This window comes from Mirounga angustirostris, unplaced genomic scaffold, assembly GCF_029215605.1.
Source record: "Mirounga angustirostris isolate CCGP_5_RB_7025 unplaced genomic scaffold, mMirAng1.0.hap1 SCAF_1, whole genome shotgun sequence".
Classification (NCBI taxonomy): domain Eukaryota; kingdom Metazoa; phylum Chordata; class Mammalia; order Carnivora; family Phocidae; genus Mirounga; species Mirounga angustirostris.
In genome coordinates this window covers 72460953-72477264 of record NW_026991709.1, presented here as the reverse complement: position 1 = coordinate 72477264, position 16312 = coordinate 72460953, and the positions used below count along the sequence as shown (strand labels likewise).

The 16312-nt window shown below is 39.5% G+C and overlaps 1 protein-coding gene across 4 annotated transcripts in view; it reads right to left on the bottom strand.

Moving 5' to 3' along the window:
* Positions 1-16312, bottom strand: part of ATP13A3 (ATPase 13A3) — a 95531-nt gene that overhangs the window by 30991 nt on the left and 48228 nt on the right. For all 4 annotated transcript variants that reach the window (XM_064580088.1, XM_045903138.3, XM_045903140.3 and 1 more), the window contains 4 exons: positions 5876-5992; positions 5235-5252; positions 4993-5146; positions 4776-4896 (listed from right to left, as the gene is read on the bottom strand). In XM_064580088.1, the coding sequence (XP_064436158.1) occupies positions 4776-4896; positions 4993-5146; positions 5235-5252; positions 5876-5992 (410 nt within the window). The remainder of the gene's footprint in view (positions 1-4775; positions 4897-4992; positions 5147-5234; positions 5253-5875; positions 5993-16312) is intronic.

Sequence of the window (16312 nt, the reverse complement as noted above, 5' to 3'; positions counted from 1 at the left end):
TTTTATATGCTGAATAAGCCATAAATGTGTGTGTTCGATTATCTCAAAAAATTTATATCTGGAAAAATAATTCCCAAGAGGTATATTTTGAAATAAAACTTTACCCTCTGAAATGTGAGAAATAAGGATAATTTGGAAATGTTACTTTTGTAAGACACTAAACACCTGTAGTACTAAAGAATGTTCATCTTATATTCTACCCACAAAATGAATAAGCATAAATGAATCTATGCTTTAATATCCCCCCATACAATATACCCTAATATAAATGTTAAGAGAAAAGGGAAAAACTTGACAATAAGCACATTCAATACAGTTATACTGGATTCATTATTATCAAGCCTTTGATGAATTTTAGAGAAGACTCTTGATCAAATTTTTTTTTTAAAGATTTTATTTGAGAGAGAGAGAGAGTGAGAGAACACAAGAAGGGGGAGCGTCAGAGGGAGAAGCAGACTCTCCGCTGAGTGGGGAGCCCAATATGGGGCTCAATCCTGGGACTCCAGCATCATGACCTGAGCCAAAGGCAGATGCTTAACCGATGAGCCACCCAGGCGTCCCTAGACTCTTGATCAAATTCTTGATCCTGGAAGTGTGATACAAAAACTATTTAGCAGTCTGACAATGAGATCTACATGGGTCCCAGAGATGGGGCTCTTACAATTATTTATTAATATTCAGGTACCTAGGTGGCTCAGTCGTTAAACATCTGCCTTCAGCACAGGTCATGATCCCAGAGTCCTGGGATGGAGCCCTGCTTCAGGGTCCCCGCCCAGCAAGGAGCCTGCTTCTCCCTCACCCTCTGCCTGCCGGTCCTCCTACTTATGCTCGCTCTCTGTCAAATAAATAAATAAAATCTTTAAAAAAAATTTCCTTTAAAAAAATTTTTATTAATATTCAACAGTTATCAAGATGCTATTCCTTCAAAAGCTGAGTATCTACTCTGCACCAAATAGTACTACTAGTCAGTGGGAGGTCAAAGCTGAAAAGGTATGATCTCTACCCTTAAGGAGCTTTTGTGGGAAAAGAGACATGCCAACAAAGAGATACACGCAGATGAATGTGAGTGGCTCAGTTGGTTGAGCATCCGACCCTTTACTTTGGCTCTAGTCATCTCTTACGGTTGTGAGATAGAGTCCCACACTTGTTCGGAATCTGCTTGAGATTCTCTCCCTCTGCCCCTCCTCCCTCTCTCTCTCTCTCTCAAATAAATAAATAAATAATCTTTTAAAAAAGAGAGAGAGATGTGCATGCAAAAATAACATGTGCTTTTTTTTAAGATTTTATTTATTTATTTGACAGAGACACAGCGAGAGAGGGAACACAAGCAGGGGGAGTGGGAGAGGGAGAAGCAGGCTTCCCGCTGAGCAGGGAGCCCGATGCAGGGCTCGATCCCAGGACCCTGGGATCATGACCCAAGCAGAAGGCAGACACTTAATGACTTAGCCACCCAGGCACCCCGGAGATGGTTGCATTCTTAAGAAATCTCAAGCTACCAAAATTATATCACAGATTTTTTTTTTCTTTTTTTTAAAGTAGGCTCCACACTCAGCAAGGAACCCAATGTGAGGCTTGAACTCATGACCCAGAGATCAAGACCTCAACTGAGATCAAGAGTTGGAAAACTTAACCAACTGAGCCACCCAGGCACCCCAGAAATATTTTTTTTCAATGGAGAAAGAAGACTTGAGGGTAGGGACCAAAATTCCAGACTTGCAATAACAAGTGGTTTGTTGACATAAAATTCAATAAAGGCACTTTAAGTACATAGCTCTAAAACCTAAACAATCTTTGAAATATAATTTATAACTATGGGTGGTAATGTATTAAAGAACAGTTAGGAAACAATACAAATGACACTGCTGGTGGTGATAGGAGAAATAAGCCTTTAAGTCTGAAAATGCATTTCAAGGAACAAAGCTGTACCAATGTGAAACTCTGGGGTCCAAGCACTGTTGCCGTTTTCCCATGACTTGCTAGTTTCTGGCTGCTAATGGTTTCCTAACTTTCCAATGAATGACACAGGTCATGGAAATTTTATCCCCTAATGAATGAACAATACAATAGTCAACTCAAGATATAAAGGTTCAAGCTGTAAGAGAAATGCCAAAACCTGTCCCTATGAGATAGAATGGAAAGATGGCGAAGGTCTTGGTTTAAGGATGCCATGGAAGGGCAGTAGAGAAAGAGAGAAAAGTTGACAGGGACAGGATATTCTGGGCAGAAGGAATAGCCTATTCAACGGCACAGAAGGATGTCTGAATAGGACAGGCTCAAGAACTACAGACAAATCAGTAGTTAGTCTTTAAGGGGAAAAATGGCAAAAGGTGAAGCTGTAGAGAAAGAAGCTAATGTGCCCTTCACAAAAATTAGAACACAGTATTTTACATGTGTACCTCCCAACTATGCATATCCGTCACATCATCTGGCTACTGCTTTTCTTTTTTTTTTAAACATTCATACTTAAACCACATCCCCCAAACATTCTGTGTGAATAGGCAGAATTCCCAACATAGCTTTTCCTTTTAGTTATTTAAATAGGCTGGCTATCCACTCCACTCCTTTAGTTCTCATTCAGAAAAACAGGATTGGGGGGCGCCTGGGTGGCTCAGTCGTTAAGCATCTGCCTTCGGCTCAGGTCATGGTCCCAGGGTCCTGCCTGGGATGGAGCCCCGCATCGGGCTCCCTGCTCTGTGGGAAGCCTGCTTCTCCCTGTCCCGCTCCCCCTGCTTGTGTTCCCTCTTTCGCTGTGTCTCTCTCTGTGTCAAATAAATAAATAAAATCTTAAAGAAAAACAGTATTATACTATAAACACTGCCCTAACTCTTTACACTTAGGTATCTCCCACTTTTCAAAAGCTTGCATTAGGCCACTTCACTTTTATGAAAGACCTACATTAGTACTTGTTTTCACTAACCCAAGGAAATCTGAAGACTTTTCACTTTTAAGAAAAAAAGGTGAAAGGCAAAAATAGCATTCAGCATTTTGTTTTGTAGTGAGCCATTTCAGAAGCAGTGCACTCCCAAGCAGTGAGAGTGGCACTCCCAAGCTCCTTCCCTGGGGATTACAATCAGCATCTCAGCGTCAAGCCATATAGGTCTCAACTGTGTCCGTGAGCATCTTGCTCCATCTTGATTTATTTTGTGCCTGCATTAACAAGATGTGTCCTAAGGTATCACAGCTTAAGAGAGATTATTTTTGGGGTCTGGAAACCCTCAGAATTTTTTCTAAATAAATTAATGGTAATTGTTTCTTCACTTTAAGCCCTTCTGGCTTATGAACAGCTTCACAGGAACACTCTACTTTTGCATAGTGGGAAAAGCTGTAATTAAAAGAAGTGTTAATAGTCCATAATTTAGCCACTGCCCTATTGGTTATGCTACTGACACTATTTAAATCTGAACCTTATGCACATGTAGAAATAGCTCTTTAAGCTGGATTCCTAGCACTGCACTTGCTGGGTCAAACTGTATAAGCAATTTAAATTTTGATAGGTATTACACATGTTCATTATGAATCTACAATAGTATAGTAACAGTATGTTGTTAAAATTTTCTCAAGCCGGGCGCCTGGGTGGCTCAGTTGGTTAAGCGACTGCCTTCGGCTCAGGTCATGATCCTGGAGTCCCGGGATCGAGTCCCGCATCGGGCTCCCTGCTCGGCGGGGAGTCTGCTTCTCCCTCTCCCACTCCCCGTTTGTGTTTCCTCTCTCGCTGTGTCTTTCTCTGTCAAATAAATAAATAAAATCTTTAAAAAAAAAAAAAAAAATTTTCTCAAGCCTTCACTAACACTTGATATTATCAATCTTTTTAATTTCACCAACCTCACAAGAGAAGTGATGTCTCACTGTGGTTTTATTTTGTAGTTCCCCAAAAAACTAAATAAAGTTTACTACCATTTTCATGTGTTCTTTGGCCATTTGTATGCTTTTTTTTTTTTTTTAAAGATTTTATTTATTTATTTGAGAGAGAGCACAAGCAGGGGGGAGGAGCAGAGGAAGAGGGAGAAGCAGACTCCCCACTGAGTAGGGATCCTGACTCGGGGCTTGATCCCAGGGTCCTGGGACCATGACCTGAGCCAAAGGCAGACACTTGACTGACTGAGCCATTCAGGCACCCCTGTATGCCTTTTTCTGATTCTTATCTGCTTCTATCACATCAAACAAAACACATAAATAAGTGTTTGTTTTGTTTCTTTCCTGATGCATATTCCTGATGGTGAACTCTTCCAGTAGATGATGGGAAGCCATTTATTAGAATTCCAGGTAGGAGACTGGTATTAAATCTGAATGTTAAAAAGCTCTCTGGAGGCAATGTGGAACAGAAATTGGAGAGAGGAAGACTGGAGAAAAGTAAATGTGATGATGGCAATGTCATTCGACCTCTGGGAGTAGGGAAGGGGAGACTGATATAATTAGTTATTTTGACTCATGAAACTCTGACCGAAATAACACTTGGTTCCAACCACTGGGCAAAACCAAGCAGGTTATTTGAGAAAAACAAAATACGAGAGAATTATGTTTACATTTTAAAACAGAACTGTATTCCTAAAACATGCCTGACACATAGAGGGTACTAAATAAATATTTAACAAACAAACTGATATGAGTTCTGAAGAGTTGTACTTGTATCTCAATCACCTAAAACAAAACTGCATTAGGTATAGTTGCACACATTGGATAAATATTTAATAAATACAACATATAAATTGCTGTATATGACTTATATAAACAAACATTATTGGACAAATTATAGCAAAACAGATCATCAACCTTACCTGCTAATATTCTGTACTTTATGCCATGTCAGTTTTGACTCTAATTTTCTGTGTGCAAGAGCAATCACACGGAACCCCTGTTTAGTGTAATCTTCTAAAACTTTTTCAAAATCAACAGGAACTTTTAAAAAGGAAAAAATAAATGTCACTGTTAAAATTACAAATACAAGCTCACACAAATACCAGAATTTCACTCAGAGCCTAGTTGCTTCCTTACCTGTTTCAGGTTTACAAAGACTGGCAATGACCTCAGGTGCTCCTTTCATGTAGGCATCCATCTTCTTATCCCCTAGCACCCTTGCAACCACACTCATACGTTGCAAAGCAGAAGAAAATGGGAACTGGCGAACAATTCCTATCTCATAAATAGCCTATGTGATTTCAAAAGATGCATAAAGCATTTACTATTTTTTTAGAATTAAAGCAAGTATACTTAAGTAACAAACATTCTTTACTTACTGGAAGTTCAAACAGCTCCTAAAAGTAAAACAAAGTGAAAAGAATAAAGAAGCAGTAGTACAGATTAGGTCCATTAATGTACTCAAGTTTAAAAAAAAAAAAAAAAACTTGATACATCCGCAAAACATTACTTAAAAAACAGCAAGGAGCTTTGATTATTTCAAAGTCAGGTTTCAAGACTGCTTCTCTACTACCTCTCATTTAATAAAAATATATCCTTGAATATTTTCAAGTATTTTGTTATCCTAAAATGTTAACATATTAAGTACTAAAATAAACTAAGGGGGAACATAATTTGATATTCACCTAAAAATAAAGCCTTTCACATATTCGTTTTACTGAATCCTAAGAATACAGTTTCAATTTAAAAGGATTAATCACCATGTATCTAAATCAGAAGGCACGAAGTTGCTCAATAAATAGGAAGGAAAAGTAATGGTAATGAGAATTAAATCTTAAGGTTTTATACACCTAGTACCTGCAATACACAAGGTGTATAGTTTTGGATAAATGCACTTAAAATATTCATATCTGCATAAGAGTTAAATAAAGGACATGTGATTTCATCTTCTAGCAACATTTCAAAATGAGGATTAAGCATGAGCATCAACAGTATTATCCAACTTAACACGATTTCGCACCATTTCTTGGTTTCCTGCAGGTGTGGATTCAGGAAGCAGCTGTTTCGCAGGACGAACCACAGTGGGCATAATTCGATTATGAAGTGCTGTTTCCTCTTCAGTTGCTTCTTCCAGAATCTGAAAGGAAAATATCCAACACATTACTTCATAAAATTCAATTCACTGGTTCTACTTTAAAAACAAAACAAAACAAAAACATTATGGCTATCTTCAGTAATAATTAAAAAAAAAGTCAGTACCCAAGGAATAAATGAGCACTACTAGATCATTAATATAAGTACAGTAAAATTTAAGCAAACTTAAAGTCCTGGCAACCCATGGAAAATGAGAAGCAGAGGTTAGAAGTGGAATAAAGAACCAGAGAGGGGCGCCTGGGTGGCTCAGATGGTTAGGCGTCTGCCTTCGGCTCAGGTCATGATCCCAGGTTCCTAGGATCGAGCCCCGCATCGGGCTCCCTGCTCCATGAGGTGTCCGCTTCTCCCCTTCCACCCTGCTCAAGCTCTCTCACTATCTCTGTCTCTCTCAAATAAATAAATAAAAATACTAAAAAAAAAAAAAAAAGAACCAGAGAAACAGAAAAACTTCTCATTTTGCTTACAACCTGCTGATCTAGACGATCTCGGCAAGAAACAGAAGATTCTTGCAATACCAAAAATGTTCAGTCTAGGGCGCCTGAGTGGCTCAGTCGTTAAGCGTCTGCCTTCGGCTCAGGTCATGATCCCAGGGTCCTGGGATCGAGCCCCACATTGGGCTCCCTGCTCTGCGGGAAGCCAGCTTCTCCCCGTCCCGCTCCCCCTGCTTGTGTTCCCTCTCTCGCTGTCTCTCTGTCAAATAAATAAATAAATAAATAATCTTTAAAAAAAAAAAAAAAAAGTTCAGTCTATTACCCAAGGGTTCTTTTCTGCTACCAGGAAAGGATTCAAAGTATATAGAGCACAGGGGAGGAGTTAAGATGGCAGAGTAGTAGGGGGATGCTGAGCTGGCCTCGTCCCTCGAACACAGCCAGATCAACATCCAACTATTCTGAACAAGTAGGAATACGATCTAGGATTAAGAAAACAATCTGTACAGTGGCGCCTGAGTGGCTCAGCTGGTTAAGCGACTGCCTTCGGCTCAGGTCATGATCCCAGGGTCCTGGGATCGAGCCCCGCATCGGGCTCCCTGCTCGGCGGGAAGCCTGCTTCTCCCTCTCCCACTCCCCCTGCTTGTGTTCCCCCTCTCGCTGTCTCTCTCTGTCAAATAAATAAAATCTTTGGGAAAAAAAAAAGAAAACAATCTGCACAGTTGGAGGGAGAGGACATGGCAGATGTGAGGTTTGGAGCCATGAACTGGGGGAGAGGAAAGCCAAGGGGACCCAAAGGGAAGGGAATGCTTTTCATGGGGCAAAGTCAGGAAGAGGGAGAGAGTGGGAAAGGACGCAGCAGATGGGAAGCACACAATAAGCCGAGGTGAGGAGATCCCCTGGGTCACATGTGGGAGAGATCGCTCCCTTACCATTGTACATTTGGAAGAACATATTTTGCCTCTCCAAGGACAAAAGGCCAGCTGGTAGCCACTGAGCAGAGCTCAACAGCAGGGACAGAGGTGTGCGCAGAGGGCAGATAACCTTGTAGCAGCTTTTCACTGTGAGCCACAATAGACCTAAACCACCAAGTGCAGGTAACCTGGCCACTGCTTTTCACTGTCTGCCACAGTAGATTCAGCCTCTGTGCGACTGCTTTTCTGGGACAGAACAGAGTAGGGGACTGAGTTGCGGCTTTCTGCTGTACGTCACGATAAACTCTAGCCTGCATGGGTGAACTGTGTGACTACTTTTCTGGGACAGGATGGTGCTGGGCACACCACGAGGTTCTCCTCTGGCATAGGGGAGTGGGTCTGCATCTTGCCAGGCCCTTTAAAACTTGGGAGTTTTGAATCCCAGCCACTGGGCAGAGATAAAATACAGAAGATCTGTGGCACCAGGCGTACCGACAGCCGGGGAACAGACAGGTCAAGAACAGGGAAATGATAAAAGCCCGGGACACAAGAGATTATCTGCTTTTTTTTTTTTTAAAGATTTTATTTATTCATCTGTCAGAAAGAGAGAGAGAGAGAGAGAGCACACAAGCAGGGGGAGAAGCAGGCTCCCCGCGGAGCAGGGAGGCCGACAGGGAACTCGATCCCAAGCCGAAGGCAGACGCCCAACCAACTGAGCCACCCAGGCATCCGGAGATTATTTGCTTTTTTGAGAGGGCCTCCTGAATAGCGGTGGCCAGGAGTTCCCTCTCCAGGGACAAGAGGGTAGGATGATGCCATATTCTTCCTCCTTCACCATCCATCCCTCCGCGCCGCCCCCCACCCAGCTCAGTCGGACTTCAGAGAGAACCACAGCACCTCCCTGGAGGCTGGAGTCCCCTACACTAAAGATGCCCCTGGCCTGGCAGGGGCATCTTTATAAGGGCAAGTCAGCTTGTAAACCAGAACAGCAGGCCTCTCCCTCAGAAGACCAACACAGGTCTCCGCATGTACCAAGTCTACTGATAAGAGTACTCCAAAATGTCAGCTTCTGGTGGAAATAAGACCAGGCTTACTTCTTTTTTTCTCCTTAATTTTTTAAATGTTTTATTTTTCCATTTCTACGTTTTATCTTTTACTTCATATGTATATTTTTTTTCTTTTCTCTTTATCTTTTTTTGGGGGGGTATCAGGCTTATAATTTTTTGTTCATTTGTTGGTTTGTCTCGTTCTAGTTTATTTTTTGGAACAGGCTTCTTATTTTTTTTTCCTCTTTTCTTCTTTCCTTACTCTTTTTTCCTTCTTTCTTTCTTATTCTTTGGAATCAGGCTTATAGTTTGTTTTCTGTTTGCATTTCTGTTCCTTTTCTCTTGTCTTGGATCAGGCTTTTTTCTTTCTTTCTTTTCAAATTAACAAACAAATCAAAGCACACCAAGTTAAAGATCCAAACACTCCCCACTACAAGCAAAGAACTCCGCAGAGGACAGACCAGTGGGAAAGAATCAGCCAAAACACAACAGTAGAGTGCACACAGCATACACCAGAAACACTTCCTGAAGTTTTTGTTGTTATTTTTTTTTTAAGATTTTATTTATTTGAGAGAGAGAGCACAAGCAGGGGGAGGGGCAGAGAGAGGGGGGGAAGCAGACTCCCTGCTAAGCAGGGAGCCAGATGCTGGCTCAATCCCAGGACACTGAGATCTGAACCAAAGGCAGCCGCTTAACTGACTGAGCCACCCAGGCGCCCCTTCTTGTTGTTATTGTGGGTTTTTTTTTCCTTCTTTTCTTTTCTGGACAAAATGACAAGATGGAGAAATTTACCCCAAAAGAAAGAAAAAGAGATAGTACTCATAACCACTCAGGGATTTAATCAATATGGACATAACTAAGATGTCTAACATAACTAGAAAACAATTATAAAGATACTAGCTGGGCTTGAAAAAAGCACAGAAGACACTAGAGAATCCCTTACTATACAGATAAAAGAACTAAAATCCAGTCAGGCCAAGATTAAAAATGCTATAACCAAGATGCAGTCCCAAGTGGAGGCCACAAAAATGAGGATGAACAAAGCTGTGATATATAAGATAAAATTATGGAAAATAATGAAGCTGAAGAGAAGAGGGAACTAAAACTATTAGATTACAAAGGTAGACTTAGGGAATTCATTGATTCCATAAAGCAAAATAATATCCATATTACAGGGGTCCCAGGAGAAGATGAGCAGGAGAAAGGGGCAGAAGGTTTACTTATAGTTGAGAACTTCCCTAATCTGGGGAAGGAAACAGGCATTCAAGTCCAAGAGGCACAGAGACCTCCCCTCAAAATCAACAAAAACAGATTATTAAAGTGAAACTTGCAAATTACAAAGCCATAAAGAGAAAATCCTGAAAGCAGCTCAAGACAAGAGGATGCATAAGGCTGGCAGTAGACCTGTCCACAGAGACCTGGCAGACCAGAAAGGACCGGCATGATGAATGGGAAAAATATGCAGCCAAGAATACTTTATCCAGGAAGTCTTCATTCAGAATAGAAGGAAAGATAAAAGAGTTTCCAAGACAAACAAAAACTAAAGGAATTCGTGCACACTAAACCAGCCCTGCAAGAAACATTAAAGGGGACCCTTTAAGCAGAGAGACCAAAAGTAACAAAGACTAGAAAGGAACAGACACAATCTACAGGAACAGAGACTTTACAGATAATACAAAAGTACTAAATTCATATTTTTCTTTTTTTTTTTTAAGAAAAAGAAAAGTTTTATTCAACCAAAAGTTAGCATTAACTGCTTTCCCCCAATAACAAATTTCTCCAATTATATATTTATAAAATTTAGCATTGTTAAAATTTATTCAAATCCTTCAATTACTGTTCTCTATTAGAGAATGTTCTGTTTCTTAGAGTTCCAAATGATGAAAGAGGTGGTAATCTGTTGAAAAAAGGTCAGACGAGTGTGATGGATATGGCAAAAGTTCTTGGCCCAGTGCAGTCATTCCCTATGGTGGTCTGGGATTTCAGTGGTCAAATGTTGTCATGGAAAAGTATAGGTCCATCCATATCTGATAACCAATGCAGAGTGCTTTTAGATCCATTTTTGATACATATAAATTCTTATCTTTCAATAATTCCTCTGAATGTAAATGGACTAAATGTTCCAATCAAAAGACACAGGGTATCAGAATGGATTTAAAAAACAAGACCCATCGATATGCTGCTTACAAGAGACTCATTTTAGACCCAAAGACACCTCCAGATTGAAAGTGAGCATTTATCATGCTAATGGACATCCAAAAGAAAGCTGGAGTAGCCATCCTTATATTAGACAAACTAAATTTTAAACCAAAGACTGTAATAAGAGATGGACACTGTATCATAATAAAGGGGTCTATCCAATAAGATCTCTAACAATTGCAAACATGTATGCCCCTAACTTGGAAGCAACCAAAATATATAAATCAATTAATAACAAAATTAAAGAAATTCATTGATAATAATACAATAATAGTAGGGGACTTTAACACCCCACTCACAACAATGGACAGATCATCTAAGCACAAGATCAACAAGGAAACAAGGGCTTTGAATGATACACTGGACCTGATGGACTTCACAGATATATACAGAGCATTTCAATCTAAAGCAGAATAATTTTTTTCAAGTGCACATGGAACATTCTCCAGAACAAATCACATACTGGGTCACAAATTAGGACTCAACTGGTACAAAAAGAGTGAGCTCATACTACGTATATTTTCAGACCACAATGTTATGAAACTTGAAGTCAACCACAAGAAAAAATTTGGAAGGACCACAAATACATGGAGGTTAAAGAATATCCTACTAAAGAATGAATGGGTCAACCAGGAAATTAAAGAATTAAAAAATACATGGAAGCAAATGAAAATGAAAACACAACAGTTCAAAACCTTTAGGATGCAGCAAAGGTGGGCCTACAAGGGAAGTATATAACAATACAGGCCTTCCTCAAGAAATAAGAAAGGTCTCGGGGCGCCTGGGTGGCTCAGTCGTTGGGCGTCTGCCTTCGGCTCAGGTCATGATCCCAGGGTCCTGGGATCGAGCCCCGCATTGGGCTCTCTGCTCGGCGGGAAGCCTGCTTCTCCCTCTCCCACTCCCCCTGCTTGTGTTCCCTCTTTCGCTGTGTTTCTCTCTGTCAAATAAATAAAATCTTTAAAAAAAAAAAAAAAAAAGAAAGAAGAAAGGTCTCAAATACACAAACTAACCTCACACCTAAAAGAGCTGGAAAAAGAACAGCAAATAAATCCAGCTAAATCCAGCAAGAGAAGAGAAATAATAAAGATTAGACCAGAAATCAATAAAACGTGTAACAGATCAACAAAACTAAGAGCTGGCTCTTTACAAGGATTAACAACATTGATAAACCCCTAGCCAGACTTATCAAGAAGAAAAGAGAAAGGACCCTATAAAATCATGAATGAAAGAGGAGAGAGCACAACCACCACCAAAGAAATACAAACAATTATAAGAGAATATTATGAGCAATTATATGCCAACAAATTAGGCAATTTGGAAGAAATGGACAAATTCCTAGAAACATATAAACTACCAAAACTGAAACAGGAAGAAAAAACATGAACAGAACCATAACCAGCAAGGAAATTGGATCAGTAATCAAAAATCTCCCAAAAAACAAGAGTCCAGGGTCGGATAGCTTCCCAGGGGAATTCTACCAAATATTTAAAGAAGAATTAATACCTATTCTTCTGAAACGGTTCCAAAAATAGAAATGGAAGGAAAACCCAAACTCATTCTATGAAGCCAGCATTACCTTGATCCCAAAACCAGACAAAGACCCCACCAAAAAGGAGAATTATGGACTGATATCCCTAATGAACACGGAGGCAAAAATTCTCACCAAGATCCTAGCCAATAGGATTCAACAGTACATTAAAAGGATTATTCACTACAGTCAAGTGGGATTTATTCCTGGGCAAGGATGGTTCAACATCTGCAAATCAATCAACGGGATATATGACATTAATAAAAGATCAGAACCATATGATCCTCTCAACAGCTGAAGAAAAAGCATCTGACAAAGTACAGCATCCTTTCTTGATAAAACCCTCTACAATGTAGGGATAGATAGAACATACCTCAACATCATATAAGCCATATGTGAAAGACCCACAGTTAATATAGTCTTCAACAGGGAAAAACAGAGCTTTTCCCCTAAGGTCAGGAACACGACAGGGATGTCCACACTCACCACTGTTATTCAACAGAGTCCTGGAAGTCCTAGCTTCAGCAATCAGACAACAAAAAGAAATAAAAGGCATCCAAATCAGCAAAGAAGAAGTCAAACTTTCACTCTTCACAAATGACTTGATACTCTATGTAGAAAACTCGAAAGACTCCAGCAAAACATTGCTAGAACTGATACATAAATTCAGCAAAGTGGCAGGATAGAAAATCAATGCACAGAAGTCTGGTGCATTTCTATACAGTAACAATGAAGCAGCAGAAAGAGAAATCAAGGAATTAATCCCATTCAAAATTGCACCAAAAACCGTAAGATACCTAGGAATAAATCTAACCAAAGAGTTAAAAGACCTGTTCTCTGAAAACTACAGAACACTTATAAAAGAAATTGAGGAAGACGCAAAGAAATGGAAAAACATTCCATGCTCGTGGATTGGAAGAACAAATATTGTTAAAATGTCTATAGTACCCAAAGCAATCTACACATTCACTGCAATTTCTATCAAAATACCACCAGCATTTTTCATAGAGCTGGAACAAACAATCCTACAATTTGTATGGAACCAGAAAAGACCCCGAATAGCCAAAGGAATGTTGAAAAAGAAAACCAAAGCTGGAGGCATCACAATTCCAGACTTCAAGCTCTATTACAAAGATGTAATCATCAAGACAGAATAGGACTGGCACAAAAACAGACACATAAATCAATGGAACAGAATAATAGAGAACCCAGAAATGGACCCTCAACTCTACAGTCAACTAATCTTCGCCAAGCAGGAAAGAATATCCAATGGAAAAAAGACAGTCTCTTCGACAAATGGTGTTGGGAAAATTGGGCAGCCACATGCAGAAAAATGAAACTGGATCACTTTCTTACACCATACACAAAAATAAATTCAAAATGGATTAAAGACCTAAATGTGAGAGGAATCCATCAAAATCCTAGAGGAGAACACAGGCAACAACCTCTTTCACCTCGGCCACAGCAACTTCTCGCTAGACACGTCTCCAGAGGCAAGCAAAAATGAACTACTGGGGCTTCATCAAGATAAAAGGCTTTTGCACAGCAAAAGAAACAGTCAACAAAACCAAAAGGCAACCTACGGAATGGGAGAAGATATTCGCAAATGTCTTATCAGATAAAGGGCTAATATCCAAAATCTATAAAGAACTCACCAAACTCAACACCCAAATCCAATCAAGAAATGGGCAGAAGACATGAACAGACATTTCTCCAAAGACACAAATGGCTAAAAGACACTGAAAAAATGCTCGACATCACTGGGCATCAGGGAAATACATACAAATCAAAACCACAATGAGATACCACCTTCACACCAGTCAGAATGGCTAAAATTAACAACTCTGGAAACAAGAGATGTTAGCGAGGATGCCGAGAAAGGGGAACCCTCTTACACTACTGGTGGAAATGCAAACTGGTGCAGCCACTCTGGAAAACTGTATGGAGGTTCATCAAAAAATTAAAAATACAGCTATCCTACAACCTAGCAATTGCACTACTAGGTATTTATCCAAAGGATAAAAAAACAGTGGATCAAGGGGCACATGTACCCCAATGTTCACAGCAGCAATGTCCACATTAACCAAAATATGGAAAGAGCCCAGATGTCCATCAACAGATGAACAGATCAAGAAAATGTGGTACACACATACACACACACACACACACACACCCCAGAATATTACTCAGCCATCAGAAAGAATGAAATCTTGCCATTTGCAATGACATGGATGGAACTAGAGGGTACTATGCTAAGCGAAATAAGTCAGCACTGAGTGTTATGTGCAACTGATGAATCACTAAATTCTACCCCTGAAACTAATAATACACTATATGTTAACTAAATTTGATTTAAATAAAAAAATAAAAGTACATGGAACTCAGATATGGTTAGTAGAACCGCTGGATCAAGCACACACTGAGGTACAAAGATTTGAGTTTACTGTTTCAGACTGAACATTTCTGGTTAAGATACTACTACCCTAACTGCTCGAAATTTAATTTAAAAACACTTATTTTTGGTCAAAGAATTCCAACAAAAACTTGTATTAAATACATATATGCAAGAAACAATAAACTAATTTGACTTAAAAATGAAGGAATCAGTCAATGGGAAAATGACTGGGTAGGGAACTGTGTCCAATTAACCAAATGGATACAATTCTAAGACATGTTTTAACATCTCTGAAATTAAGATACATCTTATATGGCAACGATCACAGCAGGTAACAGCAGTGTGTGGTTATGTGGAAACATTCCACTGATACTTTGTGGTAAGATCAAGCATCAAGGCATCTCAGAGTAAACAAAACATGCTATTATACAAACTTAATTATAAAACCAGTTGTTGTTTTTTTTAAGACCCGCAAACAGAACACTAAATCTACTGAAAATCTGTTCAGCTAGAGAGAAGTTTTAGAGAACATCAAAATTGATCAGTCTTATTTTGCCTTACTCTTAAATTTTTCTCTGCAGGTCTTTTGGGAATTAAATTTGACAAGTATTTATTTTGGGCTATCAGAAGATGGCCAAACACTAATCTAGTCATTCATCTCCCTCCCTGTCAAAACATTAACCAAATACAAAATAAATAAATAAACCTACAGAAGTAAACAAAGTAAAAAGAGGAAAAGGATTTCAAATATATTAAAAGGCAAACTGATACATATTGATGGATATAGCAATAGCCCAGCGTAAACACAAGCAGACATACAAGAGAGGTACATTTCTTAACAGCCAGAATAGTGGAGCTAAGCAAAAAAAACAAGAAAGAAAACCAGGGGTCACTGTCTAGAGATATGAACTACCTACCTGAGAGGAAGAAGAGCTGCTAATGTGAGGGTCAGCACTCCAGAACATAACTCTGCCCAGGCAAGCACTGTAGGAGCAGATGAGGAGAGCAACCTAAAAGGCTAACTCTGCAAATCTGGACTGAGGCATGCCTGCTGAAGAGACCTCACCCTCAGCAGACAGGGAGCTCCCTTGGTCAGCCTTCCCTCTCAGGGGAGACACATCTCAAGAAAACAGACTTAACACACTATAGGCAAGGATAAAAACCTGACTGCAGCTACCTAGAATTATCAAACCAAACCTTCATCTTAAATATGGAAGTACCATCTAGATGTATAATGAAAACCAAAAGCATGAAGGAAAAAGACCAAGTATAGGGAGGGAAAAAGAAAACTGACCCAGAGAAAATAATTAATTCAGAAGCCAGGAGAGAACTTTAAAAACAAACTTATTATTGCATCTGTAAAAGAACTCAATGCTGTGAAATGGTAACCAGAAAACATAGCAAGCACTAAATTAAAATGATCAATGACAACAAATAGAAAGCTATAAACAAATAAACGTGTGTGTGTAAACACAGAAAGTAGAAAATGGGGACAAAAGAACATGAAGACACACGGCTGGCTATACTTTCCACCTACGGTCAACAACTGTTGCTGCTGAAGATCATCTTACTGACTCGAGCCCACTACCCCATGTTGGTGATAGCCAGTTTCTGTTATAAACATAAAACAGGCGCCTCAGCAGGTCATCCTCTATTAAAGGTGTTTAAGTGAGTTAATGTAACTAAAACAGACACTTTTTTAGAGAATTATATATCTTTTTCAAGTAATGTATCTTTAGAAATTACACCGTTCCTTTAACGGTACGAGATAGACTTGTCATCAAAACAACTAG